Source organism: Taudactylus pleione, unplaced genomic scaffold (genome assembly GCF_031769625.1).
Source record: "Taudactylus pleione unplaced genomic scaffold, aTauple2 ptg000129l, whole genome shotgun sequence".
Classification (NCBI taxonomy): Eukaryota; Metazoa; Chordata; class Amphibia; order Anura; family Myobatrachidae; genus Taudactylus; species Taudactylus pleione.
Window position 1 is genome coordinate 21,486,237 of NW_028284531.1, and position 23,778 is coordinate 21,510,014.

The 23,778-nt window shown below is 48.4% G+C and overlaps 2 protein-coding genes across 5 annotated transcripts in view; one reads left to right on the forward strand and one right to left on the reverse strand.

Moving 5' to 3' along the window:
* The window catches only part of FANCI (FA complementation group I), a 135,472-nt gene extending 133,766 nt beyond the window's left edge, over positions 1 to 1,706 (forward strand). Inside the window, exon 38 of the mRNA XM_088472958.1 lies at positions 965 to 1,706. Within this exon, the coding sequence (XP_088329084.1) occupies positions 965 to 1,021 (57 nt within the window). The 3' untranslated portion in view covers positions 1,022 to 1,706. The remainder of the gene's footprint in view (positions 1 to 964) is intronic.
* The window catches only part of POLG (DNA polymerase gamma, catalytic subunit), a 103,562-nt gene continuing 80,834 nt past the window's right edge, over positions 1,051 to 23,778 (reverse strand). For all 4 annotated transcript variants that reach the window (XM_088472962.1, XM_088472959.1, XM_088472960.1 and 1 more), the window contains 7 exons: positions 23,118 to 23,253; positions 17,862 to 18,108; positions 17,047 to 17,169; positions 16,137 to 16,302; positions 3,521 to 3,729; positions 1,742 to 1,902; positions 1,051 to 1,299 (listed from right to left, as the gene is read on the reverse strand). In XM_088472962.1, the coding sequence (XP_088329088.1) occupies positions 1,235 to 1,299; positions 1,742 to 1,902; positions 3,521 to 3,729; positions 16,137 to 16,302; positions 17,047 to 17,169; positions 17,862 to 18,108; positions 23,118 to 23,253 (1,107 nt within the window). In that variant the 3' untranslated portion in view covers positions 1,051 to 1,234. The remainder of the gene's footprint in view (positions 1,300 to 1,741; positions 1,903 to 3,520; positions 3,730 to 16,136; positions 16,303 to 17,046; positions 17,170 to 17,861; positions 18,109 to 23,117; positions 23,254 to 23,778) is intronic.

Consider the following 23,778-nt stretch of genomic DNA (forward strand, 5'->3'; position numbering starts at 1 on the left):
ACTCATCACAGCGCCCTTTTTTACTATATCTTTGTAGTTTTTTTTCTCACCTTCCAATGGTCCAGTTCTGACACGTGCCCATTTTAGGTGCTTTCAGCAGTGGACAGGGGTCAGCATGAGTGCTCTGACCAGTCTGTGGTAACGTAGCATGCTGCAGTCCACTGTGTGTTCTGACACCTTTCCATCATGGCCAGCATTAACTATTTCAGCAATCTGTACTACACTAGCCCTTCTGTGGGATAGGACCAGACGGGCTAGCCTTCGCTCCTACATGCATCATCAAGCCCTTGACGTCCATGAACCGGTCACCAGTTGTCCTTTCTTGGACCATTTTTGGTAGGTACTAAGAGGGCCAGCTCTAGGGGTTTTCGACCTGAGCAGTCGCACAGGGCGCCACCCATAGAGGGCGCACCCCTCCCTAACATCCCGATTTCAGCGGGACATTACTGTCCTGATGTTCCACTCGTGGGCCGAAGTGGCCCGCAGGTGGTTAAATCGGGAGCTTGGGGACCCCCCACTGCCACGGCGGTGCCGGACCACGGAGATTCTGAATGGATGCTCTGCGCATGCGCGCGGCATCCATTCAGTGACGGGAGAGGACTGGGGGAAGCCCAGCTAGTGAGGCTCCCCCCGGTCGCGCACAAAGATAGGGAGCGCTGGAGCCGGCCCTGGGAATACCCCCACAAGACCTGCAGTTTTGGAGATGCTCTGACCCAGTGGTCTAGCCATTACAATTTGACCCTTGGCAAAGTCACTGAGATCCTTACGTTTGCCCATTTTTCTTGCTTCCAACACATCAACTTTATAAACTGACTGTTCACTTGCTGCCTAATTTATCCCGCCCCTTCACACAAGCAATTGTAATGAGATAATCAATGTTATTTACCTCACCTGTCAGTGTATTTATTGTACTGGCTGATCGTGTATATCTTGCATGTATATTGATTTAAATTTTATTTTCTAGGCAACAGTAGAACAAAGTAAAAGTCAAGAACCAAAAAGGAAGAGAAGAAAGAAGTAGCTAGTGTCATTCAAATATTCTCACTAGGTACCATTCATGAAACACACCGCAAGACGTTCACCAGTTAATCTTTTTAATGTTAATGTAAATAAGTGACAAAAAAAATCCTTTTATTCACTCGACTAGTGTTACAGAGAACCATCTGGGATCATGAAAAGGTCCTAAATGCAATTTAACTCCATGGGAGTCAGTGGTGACAGATATAGAAAGAGGTCATCTCCCTTTTGTCAAAACACCATTGGTTACTTTAATTAGTTCATAAATGTCCAAAGCTTCACCTGAAAGAAAACAAATCAACACTCAGGTGCTTAATAATAATAGTATTCTGTACTGTGCAATTACTGACGGGTGATTATAGACTGATGTATGCAACCTTTCAGTACTGAGGTTATATCATATGCACTCAGAGGATGTCTAAGTGGCACGTACACACATAGTTGCTCATCCGGTCATTAAAATGTACTAACGTTCTATATAATCATTTATAAAACACTACTCTTATCTTCCTTTATGATCCAAATACAACAAACTGACAGGAAAAAAAATGGTTTGAAGTTTACCAAAGAAAGCATGTTCTATGCTGTGACCAGCCAATCATTTGTGTTATAGGTTATTATTGTACATAATATATGTATTATACGGATCATTCCTTTATTCACCTAATAAATGTGCTATGCTGCAGTGACTTGAGTAGACATTTGGTGTGGATGGCTGAGTTACCTGGGGGGATGCCGTATCTCTGCTCTAAGCCCGCTGGGTTTGATGGAGTCACACAGTCCATGTTCACTTCTTTCCTCAGGCACTGATCAATATCTACCGCACTGAAAAATGCCACTGACTGGGGCAAATCCAGCATTCCTAGTCTGTAAGCAAACATGCACCTGGAACACACAGCATGGAAATGAGGATGGGGCTCCTTAGTCTGCTTATTTCATTTTAGTATTTCATATATCAGAAGTTTTTACACATGGATTTTCTCCGACATAATGAGACTTAAAGTAACTGAATTCCCCTCCCCAACACACTATCGTATGTTTTCCTTAGGCAGGGGAGTCTGCCATACTACAGTTTGTGTGTCTGCTGTAATGGTGCATACACACGGTCAGATTTAGCAGGGCGATATAAACGATAACGATATAGTTTGTTAGATCGTTTATATCGTCCATTTTTTAGCCCTTTCCAACCCCCAAACGACGGATGGTGCGCAGGCACCAATGGTCGATAATGACCATCGCCCGTGCATGCAGTCCAACCTGGTTGATATCGACCAGGTTACTATAGGGACCCGGGATCGTTGATCGCGGGTCATTTAGTCGTACTGTGCTGGATGTTCAAGAACGATCATCCAGCACATGCAGGACGATCAGACATATCTTTATCGTTGTCTGATCTGACCATGTGTATGCACCATTAGTTTCAAGGCTCTATGCCAAATACCTCCAGCAAATAGGTTTCTGTGTGGGCAGAGCAGGAGTCACCATTCTGTTACCTTCACCGAACGGAGAGGAGGGGTTCAGTAAATTTATTAGACATTCATTATGTCTGCGTGGTCATAATGCAGATATTGACCATGGGCCTGATTCAGACTTGGGAATAGAGAGAGATCTCTCAAACCATATTGCAATGCAAGGAGTGTAAATACATACCTTTTTTTACATGTACGGTAAATACTGGCTGCTTTTGCATGTAGCCCACAAATACTGCACAGCTTTATTATTACTCTACAACTGAGATGTCTGTTTGGAAACACTCCTCCCAAATCTAAATCTCTGCACATTTTAGATCTGACCCACCTGCAGTGCAGCATGGTTTCACCAAGATGATCAGTTGAGAGAGATATCTTGCTGTTTTCTCAAGTCTGAATCAGGCTCCATGTCCACAATTCTATCAATAGCATGGAACACTTTTTTGGAAATATATATTAGAGAATGCTGGAGAAGATAAAGGTATTTTGGCTTTTTGATCATTTTAAAAAGGTTTATATGTCCAGAAACGTACAGAGGAAGCCTTTTCCAAACATGCACTGGTAGTTTACATTGAGTAGTAATAGGATAAAGGTTATTTTTAACGTAGAATGTGGAGTCATCAAAACCCCCAAATATTGAAACTTCACAGTGCACTGCAGGAGGCAGGGGCTAGAGGATTTGTGCCTCGCATACGAAAATAATACACTTAGTTCAATTACAAGGCCAGAAAAGCCACCAAAAGTATGAACCACACAATAGAGGGCACTCATTGTGTCATCCGCGTCAGCCAGGAACAGAAGCAGGTCGTCGGCATATAAAGCTTTTTTACCCATGACAGCACCAGCCCATAGGCCATGAATGTCAGGATATCATTATACCTTATAACATTTAACAACTAAAAGGCATTAAAAATAATGATCTACAGCTTGGGAGAAAAAGGGTTTAGGAAGAGAAACCTCTGCCTCAGGATGATAAGTAGGATGTGGTGACAACACAACAGGTACAGTATATCACCAGAATAAACCACAGTTACCTTGTTAGCAGATTTGTGATCTGGAGAGCAAGTGCTGCCCGATGTCTGTCCTCGCTGCGCACAAGATAGCGCACTTCATCATGGATACTGATGCAGAAACGCCCATCTATGTCGTAGTCCTCAAAAAGCCACTTCATGGCTACCAGCATAAGGTGAAGGTAGTCAACAGCTGAGCTCTGCACAACCCAGTTCACTCTGCTGGTTATAAACTGAAGAAGAAATATTTTAATAAACAGAAATAATATGAGATCCATAGGGTTCCACAGGATACCTTGGGGGGTATAGGCGATGGCGGCAGACATCCAGGCACCACAAAGTTAAATTTTCAGCCTCCCAGGATGCACTGGGGTCCCTCTCCTATACCCCGCCCCCGAGCCTCAGGCTACTCAGTTTCGTAACAAGCCATAGGCCGGAGCAGGATCAAAAAACAAAGAGAGAGAAGACAGTCTGGAACACACAAGAATCACATTCTCACCAAAGGGAGACGGAAAACCGGTGACCAGATTCAAGCCCATCTGCAGTACAGGTGCGACAGGGCGGGAGTCCTGTGGAACCCTATGGCCCTCGTCGAAATAGAGATAACAAGGGTAAGTTCTTACTATATCTCATATTTTCTATGTCAGGTTCCATAGGGTATCCACAGGATACCTTGGGGATGTCCCAAAGCAGTATCCTTCAAGGGTGGGGACACTCCTGTGCTGTAAGGAGAATCCGACGCCCGAAGGAAGCATCCTGAGAGGCGTAGGTATCAAATGCATAATACCGTACGAAAGTATGGACAGATTACCACATGGCTGCATTCAAAGCTGAACCGCTGAGGCGCCACGTGGAGCTGCCCACGAAGGACCCACAGACCTAGTGGAATGAGCCTTCACCGAAGATGGAATAGGAAGGCTTTCAGGAGCATAGGCTTCAGAAATGGCCAGGCGAATCCATCCTGACAAAGTTTGTGTAGTGACAGGCCAACCTCTCTTGTGAAAGCAAAAAAGGACAAACAAGGAGTCCGACTTCCTCGAGGAAGCCGTGCGGTCTTCATAGATTCGTAAAGCCCGCACCACATCCAAGGTGGCCCCACCAGCCGGCAGGTCCAGTGAATTAAAGGCTGGTAAAACAATTTCCTCACTGATATGGAAATTAGATACCACCTTTGGAAGAAAACCAGGCCGAGTGCGAAGTACTGCCCTGTTTCCGTGAAATATTAGAAAAGGAGGTCTACAGGAGAGAGCTCCTAATACTGAGACCCTTCTGGCTGAAGCAATAGCCAGGAGGAAAACAGTTTTAATAGTTAGCCATTTCAACTCCACTGAACCCAGTGGTTCAAAAGGCGGCCCCTGAAGGGCCCTTAAGACCACAGCCAGGTCCCAAGGTGCCACAGGTGGAACAAAAGGAGGCTGAATATGTAGCACACCTTGCATAAAGGTGCGGACATCAGGGAGTGTAGCAATCTTACGGTGAAACCACACCGATAGGGCAGATACCTGCACCTTCAGCGAGGCAAGGCGAAGACCCTTATCTAAGCCTGCCTGCAAGAAAGCCAGAACCCTGGACACCTGGAATGCCAGAGGAACATACCCTCGAGGGCGACACTATTGAAAGCAAGCACGCCATACTTGATGGTAGATGCATGCAGAAGAAGATTTCTGAGCTCGCAACATGGTGTTAACCACCGAGCCAGAGAAGCCTTTGGACCTTAACATGGCAGTCTCAATAGCCTCGCCGTCAAAGACAGCCGACTCAGGTTCGGATAAAGCCTGTGTCCCCGGGGGTAGTGGAAGCGCAGGGTATGGTGAGCCTGGCTCCACGCTGCAGCCGGTCCCCAGGGAGCCCCCCTGCTTGGGGACCAAAGGACTGTGATCCAATCGTCGGCGGGAACCCACCGCGTGTTCCTCCTTGACGGTTTACGTAAGCCACCGTGGTGGCGTTGTCTGACTACCTGCACGGGTCTTCCCTGCAGGACGTGCCTTGCTTGCTGGAGAGCATTGAAGACTGCTCCCAGTTCTAATATATTTATTGGGAGTGCTGCTTCTCTTGGAGTCCACCTCCCCTGAAAGAAGCGTGGTCCCATCACCGCTCCCCAGCCGCGGAGACTGGCGTCCATCGTCAAAAGGACCCAGTCCGCTATCCAAAAAGGGCGCCCCATGTGCAGGTGAGCAGTCTGTAGCCATCCGGCCAGAGACAGCCGTACCTCCAGAGAAAGCACCATAATTTGTGTCATTATCTGGTGGGGCAACTCATTCCATTTGGAGAGGATCAGCTTCTGCAGAGGCCTCGAGTGGAACTGGGCAAACTCCACCATGTCGAATACCGACACCATGGAACCCAAGATCATCATTGCCGAGTGAATGGACACCCGGCGACTGCGCAGGCAAAGGCGTACCTTTTGCTGTAACGCAGAGATCTTTTCCTTCGTTACAAAGATCCTCTGATGTTGGGCATCCAACAGAGCTCCTAGATGGAGCATACTCTGTGATGGTACCAAGGAGGACTTCTTCCAATTCATCAGCCAGCCGTGAGTCTGCAATACAGACACAGTCAGGAGCAGATGGCGCTGAAGTACCTCTGGAGATTCTGCCAGCAGCAGGAGATCGTCCAGATAGGGTAACAAGCGGACTCCCTGCATCTGCAGGTGAGCTGCCAAGACAGACATAATTTTGGTGAACACACGAGGTGCTGTGGCTAGACCAAAAGGCAGAGCCCAAAACTGGAAATGATCCTTAACCACTGCCCACCTGAGGAAGCTTTGGTGCGCTGAGATAATGGGGATATGCAGGTGAGCATCCTGCATATCTAATGACACCATGAAATTCCCAGGCTCCAGCGCTAGGATGATGGAACGCAGGGTCTCCATCCTGAACCATGGAACCCTCAAAAAATTTTTGACAGATTTGAAGTTGAGTATTGGGCGGTAGGACCCACTGGGTTTCTGTATCAGAATAAGATTGGAGTAATACCCCAATCCCCTCTGAGACCAAGGAACTGGCACTATAACCCCAGCCTGGAGCATAGAGTGCACTACTGTCTGAAACTCCCGGGCCTTGTCCTAATTCGGACAGAAGACCTGTGGGGGTAAAAAAAAAAAAAACGACTGGGCGGCCTTCTGCGGAAGGAGAGGGCGTACCCCTGAGACACCACTTCTCTTACCCAAGTCATACTTCCACTTTGGGGTCCCCCAAAGAGAGGTCCCTCCCGTCAGGCCCAAGGATTGTCGTTGGACGTAGGAGCAGGGCGTCTGGTACTCTAGGCCTGCTTGTTTGACTTGGTAGGCTTCTTGGTGGCAGTCTATCGGAAAGGACTGCACCCTGGACTTACCCAAGGTTCTGTAAGGCCGAAAGGAAGAAGAACCCTACTCTGAAGGCACTGTAGGTGATGGCAAACACACAGACTTTGTCGCTGCCAGGGTAGCCACAATTTTGTCCAAATCAGGGCCAAAAAAAGCACTTCACCATTAAAGGGTAAACCCTCTAACCCTTTCTTGGAAACTTTCCAAGACCACAACCACAGGGTACGTCGTGCTGCTACTGCTGCCGAGGAAATCCTGGAAGCAAGCATGCCTCTTAGTCCCTGATCAAGTGGAGCTGGTGGGTAATCTGAGTCTGGGTCCAGAGACGCGTCCAACAGATCTGAGTCACCCAGCACATGGCCATAGCCGGTCTGGAAGCGCCTCCATCAAGGGAATACATAGACTTAAGACATAGTTCAACCTTGCGACCCGTGGGATCCCTTAAGGAGACCATGGAGGGCATTGGCAACGTCGCACTCTTAACGAGGAGAGTGTCGACCTGTGGCGGGGTTTCTCCATTTAGAAAAATTTTCTATGAAGAGATATGCCACTGCCAGACGCTTCTGGGGCTGGAAACGCCTACCTGGCGATTTCCAAGCTTCCTCTAAATGATCCACTAATTGACCAGATAGGGGGAATACCGCAGCATCACCTTTAATATCCTTAAAAAAAGGATATTTAGATTTTGCCACAGGCGGAGCGTCATCCTCAATAACCAAGGCCGCGCCGACCGCCCGTATGAGGCCTGGCACATTTCGGATTTAGCCTCCGTGTCTTTATTACGGAAGGGTTCCTGATCGGAAGTGTCAAATATTTCTCCGTCATCAGGAGACACAACATCCTGATCACCCTGATCAGTTTGCAGCTGCCGCTTCTGCGGCCGCCAGGATGGCTCTCCCAGCAAGCGTCCATCAGGTGTTGTACCGACGTGGACAATTACCTCGCCCATGCAGGTTCTTGCATGACCTGGGGGGCGAGACCGAGAGACTCTGAGGGATTACCAACTGTCTAGGGGACGACGCCATAGACTGCTGTGAAACCCCCATATGGGGAAATGCAGGGGGCGTTGCTAGCTGACCCGCCAGGGTTGTAAGTTAGCAAAACAAGCCCAGGTGCAGGGACAGTAGTTTGCTGTGCCTTGTAAGACACGTGTTGCAAACCCCTTCGGAGCTGCCATCTCCCTCCACCAATGGTGCCAGACATACTGTACACCTTGGCTGAAGGGGCAAGTCCCGGGCAGTGTCAGACATGCTGAATGACCGGAACTGTGTGTGACACGTCTCACTAACAGACTTGTATAGTGGGACACTGAGCCCTGGTAACAGCGCACCACAAGGGCTAATAGCAGAGAGACAGGGATAGGAAAATGTATGACAGATTGAAAGTGAAAGTACAAGCAGCAGACACTAGCGATTTAGTCACACACAATGCAGAAATAACAACCTGCACTATCAGCGTTTCATCAACTACTCAGACTGATAGCCTGGTAGGAAACAGCGCAGCATAACCTGACCTTACCTGGAGGAGAGGTATGCAGGGGGACCCGAGACCCTAATGCCACTGTTTTCAGCGTCCAGCAGCACTTGCCAAGTCACAGAAAATGGGCGCTGAGGAGCAGAGGGAGGAGCGCATGCAGATGCCAGACGCAGTGGAAAGGCTGTGTGCAGCGGGGGAGGCGCCGCCTGCTGTGCAGGGAAAGCACACTCCCCTGGCATGCATTTAACCCCTGGGACGCCGGGCGTTTTCTATTATTGCGCGGTCCTGTGTCCCTGGGGGTGGTGGAAGCGCAGGTTATGGTGAGCCTGGCTCCACGCTGCAGCCGGTCCCCAGGGAGCCCCCTGCCTGGGGACCAAAGGACTGTGATACAATTGTCGGCGGGAACCCACCGCGGGTCTCGCCGCTTACCTGAGACCCCCGTGAATCCGGCCACAGTCCAGGCAATGAGGGGCACCGCTAGTTGTGACCCCGATTGCCCACCAGAATCCCCGGATCAGTACCGGTGTGCTGGTACCAGCGGGGTTTGTAGGAGTGACAGCATGGACGTCAGTACTGACTGTCCTATGCTGTAGCACTCTAGTTGTGCAGCCACAGCTGCGAAGAAATATTCAGGGGCCTTGAAAAGACCCCCCTCTGTACGGTGTGACTGGTTCCGGCCAGGCACCGACAAAAACTAAGTAGCCTGAGGCTTGGGGGCGAGGTATAGGAGAGGGACCCCAGTGCATCCTGGGAGGCTGAAAATTTAACTCTGTGGTGCCTGGATGTCTTCCGCCATCGCCTATACCCCCCAAGGTATCCTGTGGAACCCTATGGACCCTGACATAGAAAGGAACTTTTGCTGTAATGAAAAAGCATGGCTGCAATTAAAATGATCTTTCTAAGCTCAGCCCTTTGGATATAGGAACATCTGTTCCAGGAGCAAACCCAGATCAGGACAACGAAATTACTATTGCCAACATACCTAAAATGGCCACAGTTCCATCACCATAAGTTCTTGTGCTTGTGCCCACTCCCTAATGCCAATAGCACTATGAGGCTGATTCAGAATTGGGGAGCAAAGCAAACAAGAGCAAGTGACTGTGTAAGACCATGTTACACTGCAGTTGGAGCAGAGGTAACGTGCAGAGAGATTTAGATTTGAGATGGATGGATGGGGGGGATGTGCAGCACATCAAACCTGGTGACCGTGGGAGATCGCAATCGCCGGTACACACTGAGCGATATAGGCGTTTTGTCATTCCAAAGCGGCAAATCAGCCCGACATCGCTCCAGTGTGTACCGAGCTTAAGTCTTCATAAATTGGACACAATAAATGCTAATGAAACTCCTGATACACACCCGAACTAAGCCACTCAGCAGAAACTCTCTTGTTCTTCTTGCACATCTACTTTGAGTTAATTTCTATATGTCTGCGTCCACCAGGCATCACAGTAGCATCAGCACAAACCTGATCCCTTGTACTTTAGTTTTGGGCCTAGTTACAGTATGGGAAGGTAATCTGATTTCTTTTTTTAGCCCACAATTAACTACACAAAACTATAATTGGGATCAGTATGGCTGATCGGCAGAATGCCGACAAGCAGAAGGGGGAGAGCAGTATGTTGAATCCAACATGCAAGTACTGCGCTGTAGAGCATTGTAACAGTGTCAGCTTTAGTAATACATCATTCTGCTAACTACATACGTACTTTAGGGATGAGAAGTCCACTGTTCACAATTTATAAAAAAACAATTATTATAATATCGCTTTAGAGATAAAACATATATAATGTGGAAGATTATTTAAGATAACAAAAACAGTTTTATTTCCCATTAAAATCTTAGTGAAACAGATTTGTTCCCCCTAAAATAAAAAAAAAAAAGCCTGTTAACTTTTTTGGTGCCAATAAATATTTTGCAACATCATGGATAATGGGGGTGTGTTGTAAACATCATTTCTCTTTCCTCACTACTGGGGGACACTGGACCATGGGGAGTTTCTCGGTGCTATAGGAGCTGGCACTTAAATTAAGAACTATCACTTTAAGCCTAAACTCCTCCCCTCTGCAACTCCCAAGAGGACAATGCAATGTAAGTGCCCTCTGGAGTTGGGCATGTTTCTGGGGTGTTGCGGTGGCAGTCCTGTTGTTTAGGTAGGTTTTCGTTTGTTTGTAAACCTTTTAATTTCTTTTCACTTAGTTAGCTGGCCGTTGCTAGCAGCAGTGGACAGCGGGGAGTGCAGCGGCTGTGGGAGCCGCGGGGCTCAAAGTTTAGCAGCTGCAGCGGTGGGGAGCTGAACGGCATCGCTCCTCTAGGGTACTCAGGTCTCACAGAAACCGCCTGGACCCGGGAACCGGAGCCCACTCTCACCCTTTTAGAGGGTACAGGAAATATAGCGCTGTCCCGTATGGCTGCTGCCATTGTCTGCAGGTTTCAGTGTCTGCTTCCCTGCGGGGAGTGCGCGCGCACATAGGCAGCCCTGAGCAGCGAGCTATACCAGTGTTTTCTGCGTTGCAGGGGGGGTGGCAGTATGGCTTTGTGTTTTACTTGTGCCCAATGTCACATGAAATTGTCGCCATGTGGGCAGGACTCGGGCGCCTGGTACGCAACCTATCAGTTGGGGCCCAGTGATGTGCTAGCGCCAAGGAGCACGGCTTCCGCCATGGTAGAGCCGGCATGGGCTCAGACGTTGACATAGTCAGGATCTGATTTGACGCAGCTGGTAACGCGAGCGTACCAGGCTCAGGCCACAGCTGCATCGGCTCACTCAGCGCCAGGCCATGTGTCCCTTCCTTGGCTTGGCTTCAGACCATGGAGCGTACGGCGTTGGGGTTCGCAAAGGTGTCGTCTTACCTGGAAAGGTTCTTTGAGGATCTTCAGCTGCTTGAGACCCACAAGCGTCGTTCCCCTTGGAGGTATCTGATTCAGAGGAAGAAGAGGGGGAGCTTCTTGATGAGGTAATCCCGTCGGAAGGCGAGGACCTGGATTCCTCAGAGGGTCAGGGGGTTGAGGACCTGATTTCTGTGGTTTGGCAGTCCCTTGACTGTTTGGATTTGGGTACGCCGGCGGAGTCAGCTAGGCCTTTCAAACATTGGCACAAGAGGGTTGTTACCTTTCCTTCATCCCCGGATCTTTCTGATTAAGGAAGCATGGAAAACACAGGATAAAAAGTTTTCTGGCCTCTTCCTCTAAACTGCGGCGGCCGGCCGATGGTACTCAGTTTATCCGATGCTGCATTGGTCAACGCAGCTCTGATAAGTAATGCACAGGAGGCGTGATGCCTCCTGCTGTATTACCATATCTGCAAGGATCGCAATTGCAAAGCTGCCTGCGTGCAGCTTTGCAATTACGATCCTTGCAGAATCAGGCCCTATGCATGAGGCTCACGTTAGTTCCAAGGTCTCGGCTACGGCCATAGTGGCTAGGAGGGCCCTTTGGCTCTGTGTCTGGGATGCAGATAACGAATCTAGATGTTCTTTCCTTTGATGGGGGCGTTCTCTTTGAGCCTGAGTTGGCTACTATCCTTGCCCAGGCCACAGGTGGGAAAAGCACATTTCTTGCCAGTGTGGCCCCTAAGCAACTGGGGCTGCGGTTTCGGACATTTCGATTTTCTTTTTGGGGGGCAATCCACCAGAGGCCGTTTTTTTCCCAGGACGGAGCTCTACGCCAAGGGGCCGGTTTTCCGGGGCCAACAGATGCACAGGAGCCAAGGCTCCTGAGAAACCTAATGCCTGAAGCGATCTTTCCTCACCCAATCCGGTCGGGGGTGGGCAGACGCCTGCTCCAGTTCAGGGTGGCTGCCGATACCTGAGTGTCAGGCATAGGTTCCCGAGGTTATGTGATCGACCTCAGTGATCCACCACCTCAACACTTTTTCGTAACAGCTCTTCCCCGGGGTACGGAGAAGAGGGTGGCCTTGAACCAAGCTATCACGGTTCTGCTTTCAGAAGGGGTTATCATTTCGGTTCCGGAGTTAGAACAGAAACAGAGTTTCTATTCCAACCTCTTCCTTGTTCGGTAGCCGAACGGCTCCTTCTGGCAGATTTTGAATATTTGGGCCTTGAACACCAAGCTTTGGATCGTTTTCGCATGGAATCTGTTTGGTGATCCGCAGCATGGAGGCCAACTAATGTTTGGCCTCACTCGATGTCAGAGACGCGTACCTTCACGTTCCCATTTGGACAGGTCATCGCTCCAGTTCACGATGGTCTCGGCTCACTATCAGTTCCAGGCCGTTCGGTTTGGCTACGACGCTGCACCTTTTCACAAAGATCATAGCAAGTCTGCAGCGCAAAGGATGAATTGCAGTTGTCCCTATTTAGACTATCTCCTCGTGAAGGCCGATTTGGCTTCCCGGCTGCAGGCACACCTGGACCGCACGATGCAGGTTCTTTAGGATCACAGCTGGATCCTGAATTTCGAGAAGTCTCATCTGATGCCTTGTCGGCGCCTTCTGTTCCTGGTGGTAGTCTTCGACACCTCTCTGCAGAGAGTGTTCCTCCTGGAGTCCAAAGGCCAGTGCCAGTGGTAGGATGGTCTCCACCTTCAAGACCATTCAGTATGCCCGGTTTCACTCGCGGGAATTCCAGTGGGAAATTCTCCGGCATTGGTCGGGGCGCACGGAGGACCTCTCATCTCAGCATCTGGTTCTGTCTGCCAGCACGTGTCACTCCCTTCAGTGGTGGCTGGTTTCCGATCATCTGCTCCGGGGAAGATCCTTTGTCACCCCGGCTTGGGTCATAGCGACCACAGACTCAAATCTAATCGGTTGGGGTGCCGTGGTGTTGCGCCTTCTACTCCAGGATCTTTGGTCGTTGTTAGAGGCGGCCCTAGCGATCAATGTGCTGTGGCTCCGAGCCATCTATCTAGCTCTGTTGGAGGCCCGGTCTGTCCTAGCAGGCTGGCCAGTGTGCATTCAGTTGGACAACGCCACGGTGGTGGCATACGTGAATCAGGGTTGCACCAAAAGCGTAGTAGCAATAGCAGAGGTATCCCACATTCTATCTTGGACGGAAACCTTTGTTCCTGCAATCTCTGCGGTGTTCATACTGGGTGTGGACAATTGGGAGGCGGACTTCCTCCTCAGAAACATTTCACCCGAGGGAGTGGTCTCTCCATCCGCAGGTCTTCCAGAGGTGGACCTTATGGCTTCTCGCCACAACTTCAAGGTCCCCCGATTTTGTGCGAGGTCAAGAGACCCACTGGCTTTCACATTGGATGCCATGACTATTCTTTGGAGCTTCCGGCTGGCGTATCTCTTCCCCCCGATGCCCATGTTACTTCAGTTACTCAAGCTGGTCAAGGAGCATCAGGTATCAGTGATCCTGGTGGCTGCGGACTGGCCGAGCTGGTCATGGTATGCCGCCGTTCTCAAGCTGGTTGTGGGTCCCAGCTGGAGTCTTCCACTTCGGCCAGATCTGCTGCTGCAGGGTCCGTTTCTACACAAGGACCTTCCTCGGTTAGCTTTGACGGCATGGACTCTTAAAGGCTAAGGGTTTTTCTCCCGTGGTCCGTACTATGTTATGGCCCCGGAAGCCGGTTTCGTTGTGCAATTACCATAGGGTCTGGAAGATCTACATCTTGTGGTGTGAATGGCGTGAGGTTCATACTTCCAGGTTTCGCCTTTCCAGTTTCTTAGTTTTCCTTCAGGGAGGCTGGCTTATGCCTGGGCTCATAAAAATTGCAGATTTCAGCTTTGTTGGTTTATTTCCAACGGCGTCTGGCCCTGCTTCCAGATTTTCAGACCTTTTTGCAGGGTGTCTTATGGATTCAACCTCCATTTTGTCCGCCAGTGGCTCCGTGGGATCTAAATCTGGTCCTCTCGGCTCTCAAACTCCCTTTTGAGCCCCTGGATACGGCGGACCTTAAGTTCGTCACTTGGAAATTGGTTTTCCTGATGCCCATTGCCTCAGCTCGGTGCATGTCAGGCAGCCTGAGTGTTCCCTCCCCTGGGGGCTGCTGTTGAACGTTCCATGGTCCAGTGTCCCCTAGCAGTGAGGAAAGAGAAAACGGGATTTTTGGTTATTTACCGTGAATACTTTTTCAGAGTCATGCTGGGGGACACTGTGTTCCCTCCTTCACACTCAGTCGTGTGGTATTTTGTCTGGCCCTGCTTCCAGATTTTCAGACCTTTTTGCAGGGTGTCTTATGGATTCAACCTCCATTTTGTCCGCCAGTGGCTCCCTGGGATCTAAATCTGGTCCTCTCTGCTCTCAAACTCCCTTTTGAACCCCTGGATACGGCGGACCTTAAGTTCGTCACTTGGAAACTGGTTTTCCTGATGCCCATTGCCTCAGCTCGGTGCATGTCTGAGTTAGGGGATTTGTCTTGCAGGCCGCCTTTTCTTATATTTCATGATGATCGGGTAGTGCTCCATACAGTCCCTATGTTCCAACCGAAGGTTGTTTCGGCTTTCCACTTGAACCAGGTCTTACCCATATCGTCCTGGTCCCGGGAAGACTTAGTCTTTCCTGTGTTTCCTCCGGATCTTTTGGATGTTGTCTGGGCCCTGAGGGTCTACTTAGACAGGACTTCCTCAGATTTCTTTCCTTGTCCTTTATGATGCTCAAAAACGGGGGTGGCCTGTTATGAAGCAGACCATTTCCCATTGGATCTGCTCAGTCATTAACTAGGGCATATTCTGGAGTTGGGCAACTGGCATACTACTAGGGCGATGGTGACCTCCTGGGGCGGCGCGGCATGGGTTTTCCAAAGAGCAAGTCTGCCCGTGAGACTAATTGGACATCTGTCCACACGTTCGCTCGTTTTTACAATTGTCATGTTTTTGCGTCTGGTGACACCCACTTTGGGCGTACAGTTCTCCGGTCAGGCAGCCTGAGCGTTCCCTCCCCTGGGGGCTGCTGTTGAACGTTCCATGGTCCAGTGTCCCCCAGCAGTGAGGAAAGAGAAAACTGGATTTTTGGTTATTTACCGTGAATACTTTTTTTGGAGTCATGCTGGGGGACACTGCATTCCCTCCTTCACACTCAGTCGCGTGGTATTTTGTTTTGACAGTCATTTTCCTGCTGGTCTGTTTTATGATTGTTACAACAGTTTCACTGGGTTTCTGCTTCTTACCAGGCACTTTGAAAGTTGTACTGGCCTCTTGGGCGTTGCAGAGGGGAGGAGCTTAGGCTTAAAGTGATGAACTAAAGACCTCATTCAGAGCCGCTCGCAAAATGCGAGCGCTTGCTCTGAATGAGGGCGGCCGCTTCTCTGTAAAGAGCCAGCCTCCTGGCCGTTCGCTAAGCTGTGGGTGACCACCCACAGCTTTAGCGAGCGGCCAGGTTGATGATCGTGATGGTCAAGACCATCGGGGCTTGCGACGAGACCCTTGTGGGAGGGTCTCGTCTACCGCAAGCCCCAGGCAGCTCCCTATTGACATCACTGGTGATGTTAGTAGGGCCGCCTACAAACGGCAGGTGTTCCTTCAGGAATGCCTCCGTTTGTCTGGCCACCCCACCACCACGTCTACAAAACAGGGCGAGCTGTCGATCAACATCGACAGCCGTCCCTTCTGTAGCGACCCCCGGAGTGAGAGAATTTCTTTCTTGCTCCGGGACTTGCGCACGCACTGTGCCCCACCATCGACCCGCTTGCGAACGCATAGGCGCTTGCGACCGGGTCTGAATGAGGTCCTAAGTGTTAGCTCCTATAGCACCCAGCAACTCCCCATGGTCCAGTGTCCCCCAGCCTAACTCAGAGAAAAGGATTCAACAGTAAGTAAACCAAAAATTCCCTTTTGTTGACGTAGACTGTTCTAAATACTGAATTCAGAAAATGCGCTTGGAAAAACTTGCTGCTCTTAATTTCGGTAATTATTATACTAAACAGGTATGTAATGTAATGTTTGTTATGTACCTCCCCCTTTACAGCTGTTGGTTCCAGAGCTCTACTAATGCGACATCCTAGGACAGGAGTATTGGGTGTGGGACTCATCGCTATACTCTCCAGCTTGTTAAACATTTCTGACTCAGTACCTCCGGTCCATATCTTATGGCTTATCAAGTCCCACTTCCTTTTAGACCTGTGCAAAGACATCTGTTATCATGGTATATGGTTCAATGCAATCACAGCTGCACCAACATGCTGACAGCAACACACCAACTAGAACAATAACAGCCACAGACTGACAACACAATACATTTGCACATTAGAGATAAATACAACATTGATGACACAGTGAACTATTGTTCCTGTCAGTGATGTTACCATGTTAGCATCAGAGGTTGTATAACACATTTAATGCTAAGGTACAAAATGTATTATAATTTCATTAGTGAAATTTGATGGAGCACTATGCACTTTACTTTTGTTACTTTGCCTTATTTGATCGCCAAACACAACATATGTCAATTACAGGGAACATGTCTTACTGATAGATAAAGCTGGGTACACACTGATAGGTATATCTATATAGTGTATCGCCGCGTGTGTACAGCAGATATCTGATCTACTGTGCAGCACATCTGAAAGATAGATCGGTCATCTGCTACAGTGTACGGGTGACCCGCCGATTGCCTGTACATAATCACCCAGCAGTGATTGACAGCTCAATTGGGCGGGTGATTTAAACGCGCCCCCCTTTCCCCATTTGTGCTGTCAAGCCTGGGACATCGTGCAGAAGAATTGGTGTGTATATACTAACCAGTCGACCTAGTGGGTACCCAGCTTTAGAGTAACCAGCTCGCCACAAAATGATAAGATTTTCCTTAGATAAACATCTCTTGTTATAGCCCCAGAGTAAGACTAGAAACAGAATGATTCTTACATCACTGACGCATGTTTCTGAATCTTCCTTACGTCCTGCAAGCTCACAGAATTATCTACTTCTCGCTCCACGGAGATACCAAGTTGTTCTATCAGCCATTCTGCATCCTCAGACAAGATGTATCTGGAAGACGGAAAAACAGTATAACCACAATCTTGTACATAAATATATAATATAATAGAGCATGCTATGAGAGTGCTTCGCTATACTACATGTGTCCTTATAGATTGAGGCTTTAGTTACCCTAAATAGCCCCTCTCGGTGCACCATGTCTCGGGCGACTCGGTGAGCGTCTTTCTCTTTATATTAGACAGCTGGAAGCAACAAAACTACACTGCTAGAAAATGTGATGTGCGACATTTGTACATCTGAATCTGTGTATAAAGGGCTTTGATACGTGCGGTCGTGGCTTTTTGTCACGCAAAATCCGTTATGCTTAATCTGTGACTTTGTACGTGTGAAAAACAGATTCCTGTGCAGTTAATGTTGAAGCTTAGTGACGAGTACACTATAACAGGCTATTCGCTGATTCTGCAATTTGTATAAGATGCTAAATTTACAGAAAAGTATGGTACGGTACTAGTCTCTGAGCATCTCAGTTGTGCCGGGCATCTCACGCCATATGGAGGTTAGACGCTAGGTGTATGAGGACATATCTGTATGTGGGATGTAGAATAGGATTTATAAAAAAAATGCATACAATTATACTTTCCCAATAACTGCTCAGAAATGTCAAACAATTTTATTAATCTAATTTTTAACCAACATGTATTACGGCTTCTATAAAACTATATAAACATTCCTATGATTTTTACCTCCTGACTCCCTTTGTCACTGCATACATCTGCTTGGCCTTTTCCGCACACTGTTCTTGGGTGAGACGATGATTAAACTGCATCAGCAGTCGTTCGGCAAAGGGCTGTCCAGCGCCGTATATACGCCCATAATTGAATACTTTGGCATGTTCTCGACTGATTCCCACTGTAGAGGCGGTATTACTGTGCAGGTCAGTACCACTGCTCTTCTTGCCCTGTAAGGTCATCCATCCAAATGCTGTGCAACCTGGAAACACAGACAAAGCAGGCGTCTTCTGTCTCAAAGCAGTAAATAAGCACCATGTCTACTTTGCTGGGACTGTTCAATCGGCCACTAACATATACACTTACACGGTCACATCCAATGATCACTGTAACATGAAATGAGCAAGGTATTGTATTAGAAGTAGGGGTGTGCACCGGCCACTTTTCGTGTTTTGTGTTTTGGATTTGGATCTGGATCTTTCTTCGTGTTTTGGATCTGGATTGGTTTTGCCAAAACCACCCTTCCGTGTTTTGGGTTCTGGGTTTTGTGTTTTGGATCTGTATTTTTTTTTAAAAAAGCATAAAAACAGCTAAAATCACAGAATTTGTGGGTTTCTCTGCTCCTATGCTATTATTAACCTCAATAACCTTAATTTCCACTCATTTCCAGTCTATTCTGAACACCTCACACCTCACAATAGTGTTTTTATGTCCAAAAGGTTGCATCGAGGTAGCTGGATGACTATGCTAAGAGATACGAGTGGGCTGCACAAACACGTGACCCATCTAGGAGTGACACTGCAGTGGCAGACAGGATGGCAGTTTGAAAAACTAGGCCCCAAACTATACATAATGCAAAGAAAAAAAAGAGGTGCAAGATGGAATTGTCCTTGGGCCCTCCCACCCACCCTTATGTTGTATAAACAGGACATGCACACTTTAACAAACCAAACATTTCAGCGCCAGGGTCTGCCACACGACTGTGGCTGAAATGATTGGTTCGTTTGGGCCCCCACAAAACAAGCTGGCAATTAATCTGTCCCTGCACAAACTGGCTCTACGGAGGCAAGATGTCGTCCTCATCCTCCTCATCCACCGATTCCTCACCCTCTTCAGTGTTGTGTACATCCTCATCCTCACAGAGTATTAATTCGTCCCCGCTGGAATCCACAACCACAGGTCCCTCTGCACGTTCTGGAGGCTGGTCTCCCTGGAAGAGTTGATAATTCATTTTATGAACATCATCTTCTCCACATTTTGTGGAAGCAACCTCCTACGCCTTTCTCTGACAAGGTTCACGGCTGCACTAAACACTCTTTCGGAGTACACACTGGAGGGGGGGGCAACTCAGGTAAAATAGAGCCAGTTTGTACAGGGACCTCCAAATTGCTTCTTTTTCCTGCCAGTACAGGTACGGACTGTCTGACATGCCTACTTGGATGCTGTCACCGATGTAATCCTTTAACAGACAGACGCACGCTTGTCTCTGCTGCTTTGAGGATGCAAGTGTGGCTACAGCCCACACAATTCACAAAGACAGAAAAAAAAAGAATTTTTTTATTGTTTGTGGAGCGCACTTTGTGGGTTACACCACCCTTTAACAGACAGACGCACGCTTGTCGCTGCTGCTTTGAGGATGCAAGTGCAGCTACAGCCCACACAATTCACAAAGACAGAAAATTATTTTTTTTTTGGTTTGGACTGGAGTGTACTTTGGGGGTTACAGCACCCTTTAACAGTCAAGCCAGCCGGCCCTTTACTTATGACACAGGCGCACGCTTGGCACTACTTTGTTGATGCACGTGCGGCTACTGCGCACACAATTCACAAACACAGAAAATATATATTTTTTTGGTTTGGACTGGAGTGTACTTTGGGGGTTACAGCACCCTTTAACAGTCAAGCCAGCCGGCCCTTTACTTATGACACAGGCGCATGCTTGCCACTAGTTTGTTGATGCACGTGCGGCTACTGCGCACACAATTCACAAACACACAAAAAATATTATTTTTTTAGCACTTGGGGGGAGCACCCCCTGGACAACACTACAGCACCCCTTTAGGACTGGGACACTGCACAGGACTTTGGAGTGGACACAGCCCCTATGGAGAACTGACTGCACAACACAGTCCAGCCAGCCCCTATGGACTTTGAAGTAGTGGACACAGCCCCTATTAACAACAGCAGCACAGCACAACACAGCCAGCCCCTATGGACTTTGAAGTAGTGGACACAGCCCCTATGGACAACAGCAGCACAGCACAGCACAACACTACTCTGCACTACACTACACTACACAGCCCAGCCAGCCCTAACTCCCACCCTCCCTCTTCACTGTCCACAGCCGAGTGAGAAAATGGCGCCGACGTAGGTACCTTATATAGGATCCAAAACCCGCGAGACTCGGAAGGCGGGATGATGACGTTTTGCCTCGATTTCAGATCCGAGTCAGGCGGGAAAAGTCGAACCTGACTCGGATCGGGGGGGCCTCGGATTTCAGAAATCCGAACCCGCTCACCCCTAATTAGAAGTCATGTTTAGATTGAACATCAATTTCTCTTACATCACGTTTGACAATACAGGACATATTGGACCTAAGATCACTGCACTAAATAAGTTCCTACTACAATGCAATCTACTGTACTTACACTGTACACAACCTTACTGAATTCTTTCTTGTAGGATTCCTCTAGCATCCAATCTGGAGGGCACTGCGACCTCTAGGTTAGAGGGATTGGCACAAGCCGTAAGCACTAGTTAACTAAAACGTAGCTCTGCCCCCTCTAACCTCCACCAGACCAGTCTTATTTAGTCCCTTGGTGCCAGGCACAGTTTTTGTTAGTTTTCCATGTACCATACCTTTGGGGCCTGCAAAGCAAAGTTTAACATACGGCTTTGCGGAGTGTACATCTACACCTCCCCCTTTTCTTTAGATAAAGTTTGTGGGCGGGTGGTGGTGGGAGAGGTTAGAGCGCAGTGCCCTCTAGATGGATTACCAGGAGTGAATTTTACAGTGAGTAAAAACAATCCTCTGATCTCTGCTGTAAAAATCCACCTTCAACCTGGATTTGTTTCAGTGTTTACTTTCAACCCCTCTAGCTGTAAGGGTCAGGACAACCAGGGAACAAAGAAATGGGAACTGCAAACAAACATCCTCTTTGCACTATAGCAGCACATGTGACCGTTCTTATGTGCTGAATATATGCAAATCCAGTGCACTAAGGCAAGTACATGCCTAGCTGTAATCCCAGGGTGCCATGTAAGCTCCTCTTGCTTGTGAACCGCGTATGATGGGAAAGATGACAGTTAGGGAGAATATAGAGGAATAATGTGAATGGAGACCAGTATAAAGCAGGAAAATAATGCGGTACATGGTGGTGACGGCGCAAAGGAAAGGAACAAGATTCAGTCATTGTGATGAAGCCGGGTCCCTGACCTTAATCTCTGCCCTGCGCCAGTATTGTAATGCCCTGGTGATCTAGTGGAGTCCCGGACGAACCGGTGTCCACATCAGTGCCTCCGGTCTGTCTCCAGAGGCAAGACTGCGCGTAGATCCGCCATACCTGTCCCCTTGAGTCCCAGCTGCAGTCTGGGGACCGAGGAGCCCTGCTAAATAGGTCTCCCCGGAGCCCCGCTGAGAGTACCTAGCCATGGGCTGGTGTTGTGGCGTCGCGCAGGGGTGGAGCAGCAGTGCAGACGTCCAGAGGACTGTCTAGCACTGCTGCACTTAGTAAAAATATAAATAAAAATAATAAAGCTAAAGCTTGGGCTGCTTAATAGCAGCCCTACTGTTCCAATGGTGGTCCAGCTCCTGCCGGACACCAACTAAGGGGCATATTCCATTAGCCGCGATAAGTGCAGAATTGCGGTTTTGGGGTGCAAAGGTGGGGAAACCACCCTGCACCCTTGGGACAGGTCCCCAAAGGTTAACTGCATCACAAAAATCCTAAAAAATTGAACAACACCCCAAAAAATTACTTTGAAAAAGGGGGCGAAAAAGTAGGGGTACAAACTTAAAAACTAGCGAAATAAGCTTTTGGGGGGTCTGCAAGTATGGGGGGAAGTGTTTTTTTTTATTGTAGGTGCTTGCTGAAGGTGCGTTTTTAAAAATTTTACTGTTGCGATTTTTAACCATGCTTGCACCTATTTTCATGTACCCAAAATTTGCTGGGACTAGTTATTTTCACACAGAAAAATGCTAAAGGCTATTCTTCACCACTTGTGCAAAGACGCTAATTAGCAGCTATTGAGAGCATTTAAGTACCCCAAATAGCTTCGGCAGAGTTATTCGGGGGCATCTACATTGATCCCCAATGTTAGTGCATCTTTTGGGCTGATTTCCCCAAATCCGACAGCACTTTTCGCCTGTTTGAGTTTCGCCAGGTCCCGTTTTAACGTCCTTTGGAATTGAATAGGGCGAATAGCAGGGCCACGCACTAAAAGTTTTTGCCACCAAAACACGCGAAGCCGGCGAAAAGTATGGCAGGCGAAACCTATCCGACTTTTTCGCGGCTAATTGAATATGGCCCTAAAATGGAGTTGTCCTCAGGCTGTGGGCGGGGTGTAGGGGGAAGGACCGGAGCATCCTGGGATAGGAAAAAGCTTTGCCGTTGGTGTCCGATCCTCCAAGTACCACCTACACCCCATTGTCTCCCTGTAGAGCCCTATGGACCATGAAGAAGAAAACATGAATAAAAAGACCAGCTGGCGATTGTATATTTAATCTAAGATAAGGCGATCAAGAGATCCCGTAACAAGGCCAAGCCTTCCAGTATGTCTTATTAACAAGTATTTAACATTTCGGGGGCGATTCAATTATTTTGCCAGCAGCTTTTTAAGACGCCCGACGGAGCAATTCAATTGTTGCTCCGCCAGGGAGCGATAGCCACCAGCGCCGGCATTTCTGCTCGCACCCTCAGGAGGGTGCGAGCAGAAATGTGTGAGAAACCCCCTGGTTAGGGCGCGCTAATCGCAGTTAGCACGCCCTAACCAGAACGTTAGATGGGTTTAGCCGTTGTACACGGCTAAACCCGTTCTCAAAGGGGGCGAAGAGGGCGATAATGAATGCGTGCCCAGAACAATTGAATTGGAACAGTGGGTGCTCATCACTTAACACGTAGTAAAAAACAATTGAATCACCCTTTTGACTTTAACTAGGTCTTTAAACTGTTATCTTCATATGCATTTCTCAACTATGAAGTCTACTGCCACTTCTCTATGCCAGGAAAAGCTTCCACTAAAGATCAGAATGTTGTATAGCATGCACAGTACCGTGTATTCCAGCAAAGTGAGCCTCGCCAAGGATTGCGGCTATCCAGAGCTCCTGGGAATCTACATCTGCTCCAACCATGTGATACCCTGGAGGAGCCTGTACCATAGCCTTTAGTTCACTGCCAATGCGGTCCACCTGTCAGAATAGGGAACTATCAGTAAAACAACTGGTCATACAACATACTACAGATACAATATGGCACTGATGCAGTTCAGTGTCCAGGGAAAGTGTTGTAGCTCAGGGGTACACTAGCACCATCTCTGTTTGGCTGAAGATCCCACTGATTAATGTTCTTTACCACTAATGTCACATACCAAGCTGCAGGGGCAGCCTACTCCATGACCCTAAGAAAATAGATTGTTAACTGCACCAGTATACTACTCCATTACCCCAGCCAGGAGGCGGTAAAAAAGCCTACACCTCCTCAATTGCCCTGCACAACTTGGATCAAATGTTCCTCCGCACTCTCATTATCTACCCTAGCTAATCCTCATCCATCCACATCTTTTGTATCACTCTACCATGCACCTACTCAATTTACCTCCTCACTTCTACAACACTTCTCTCCTGTGTACTATTCTCCATCTCACTACTCCCCTCCTTTCTAGCCTGCCCCCAAGCACTGTTCTGCTTCCTGACTCTCCTCACTCACAGGCCTAC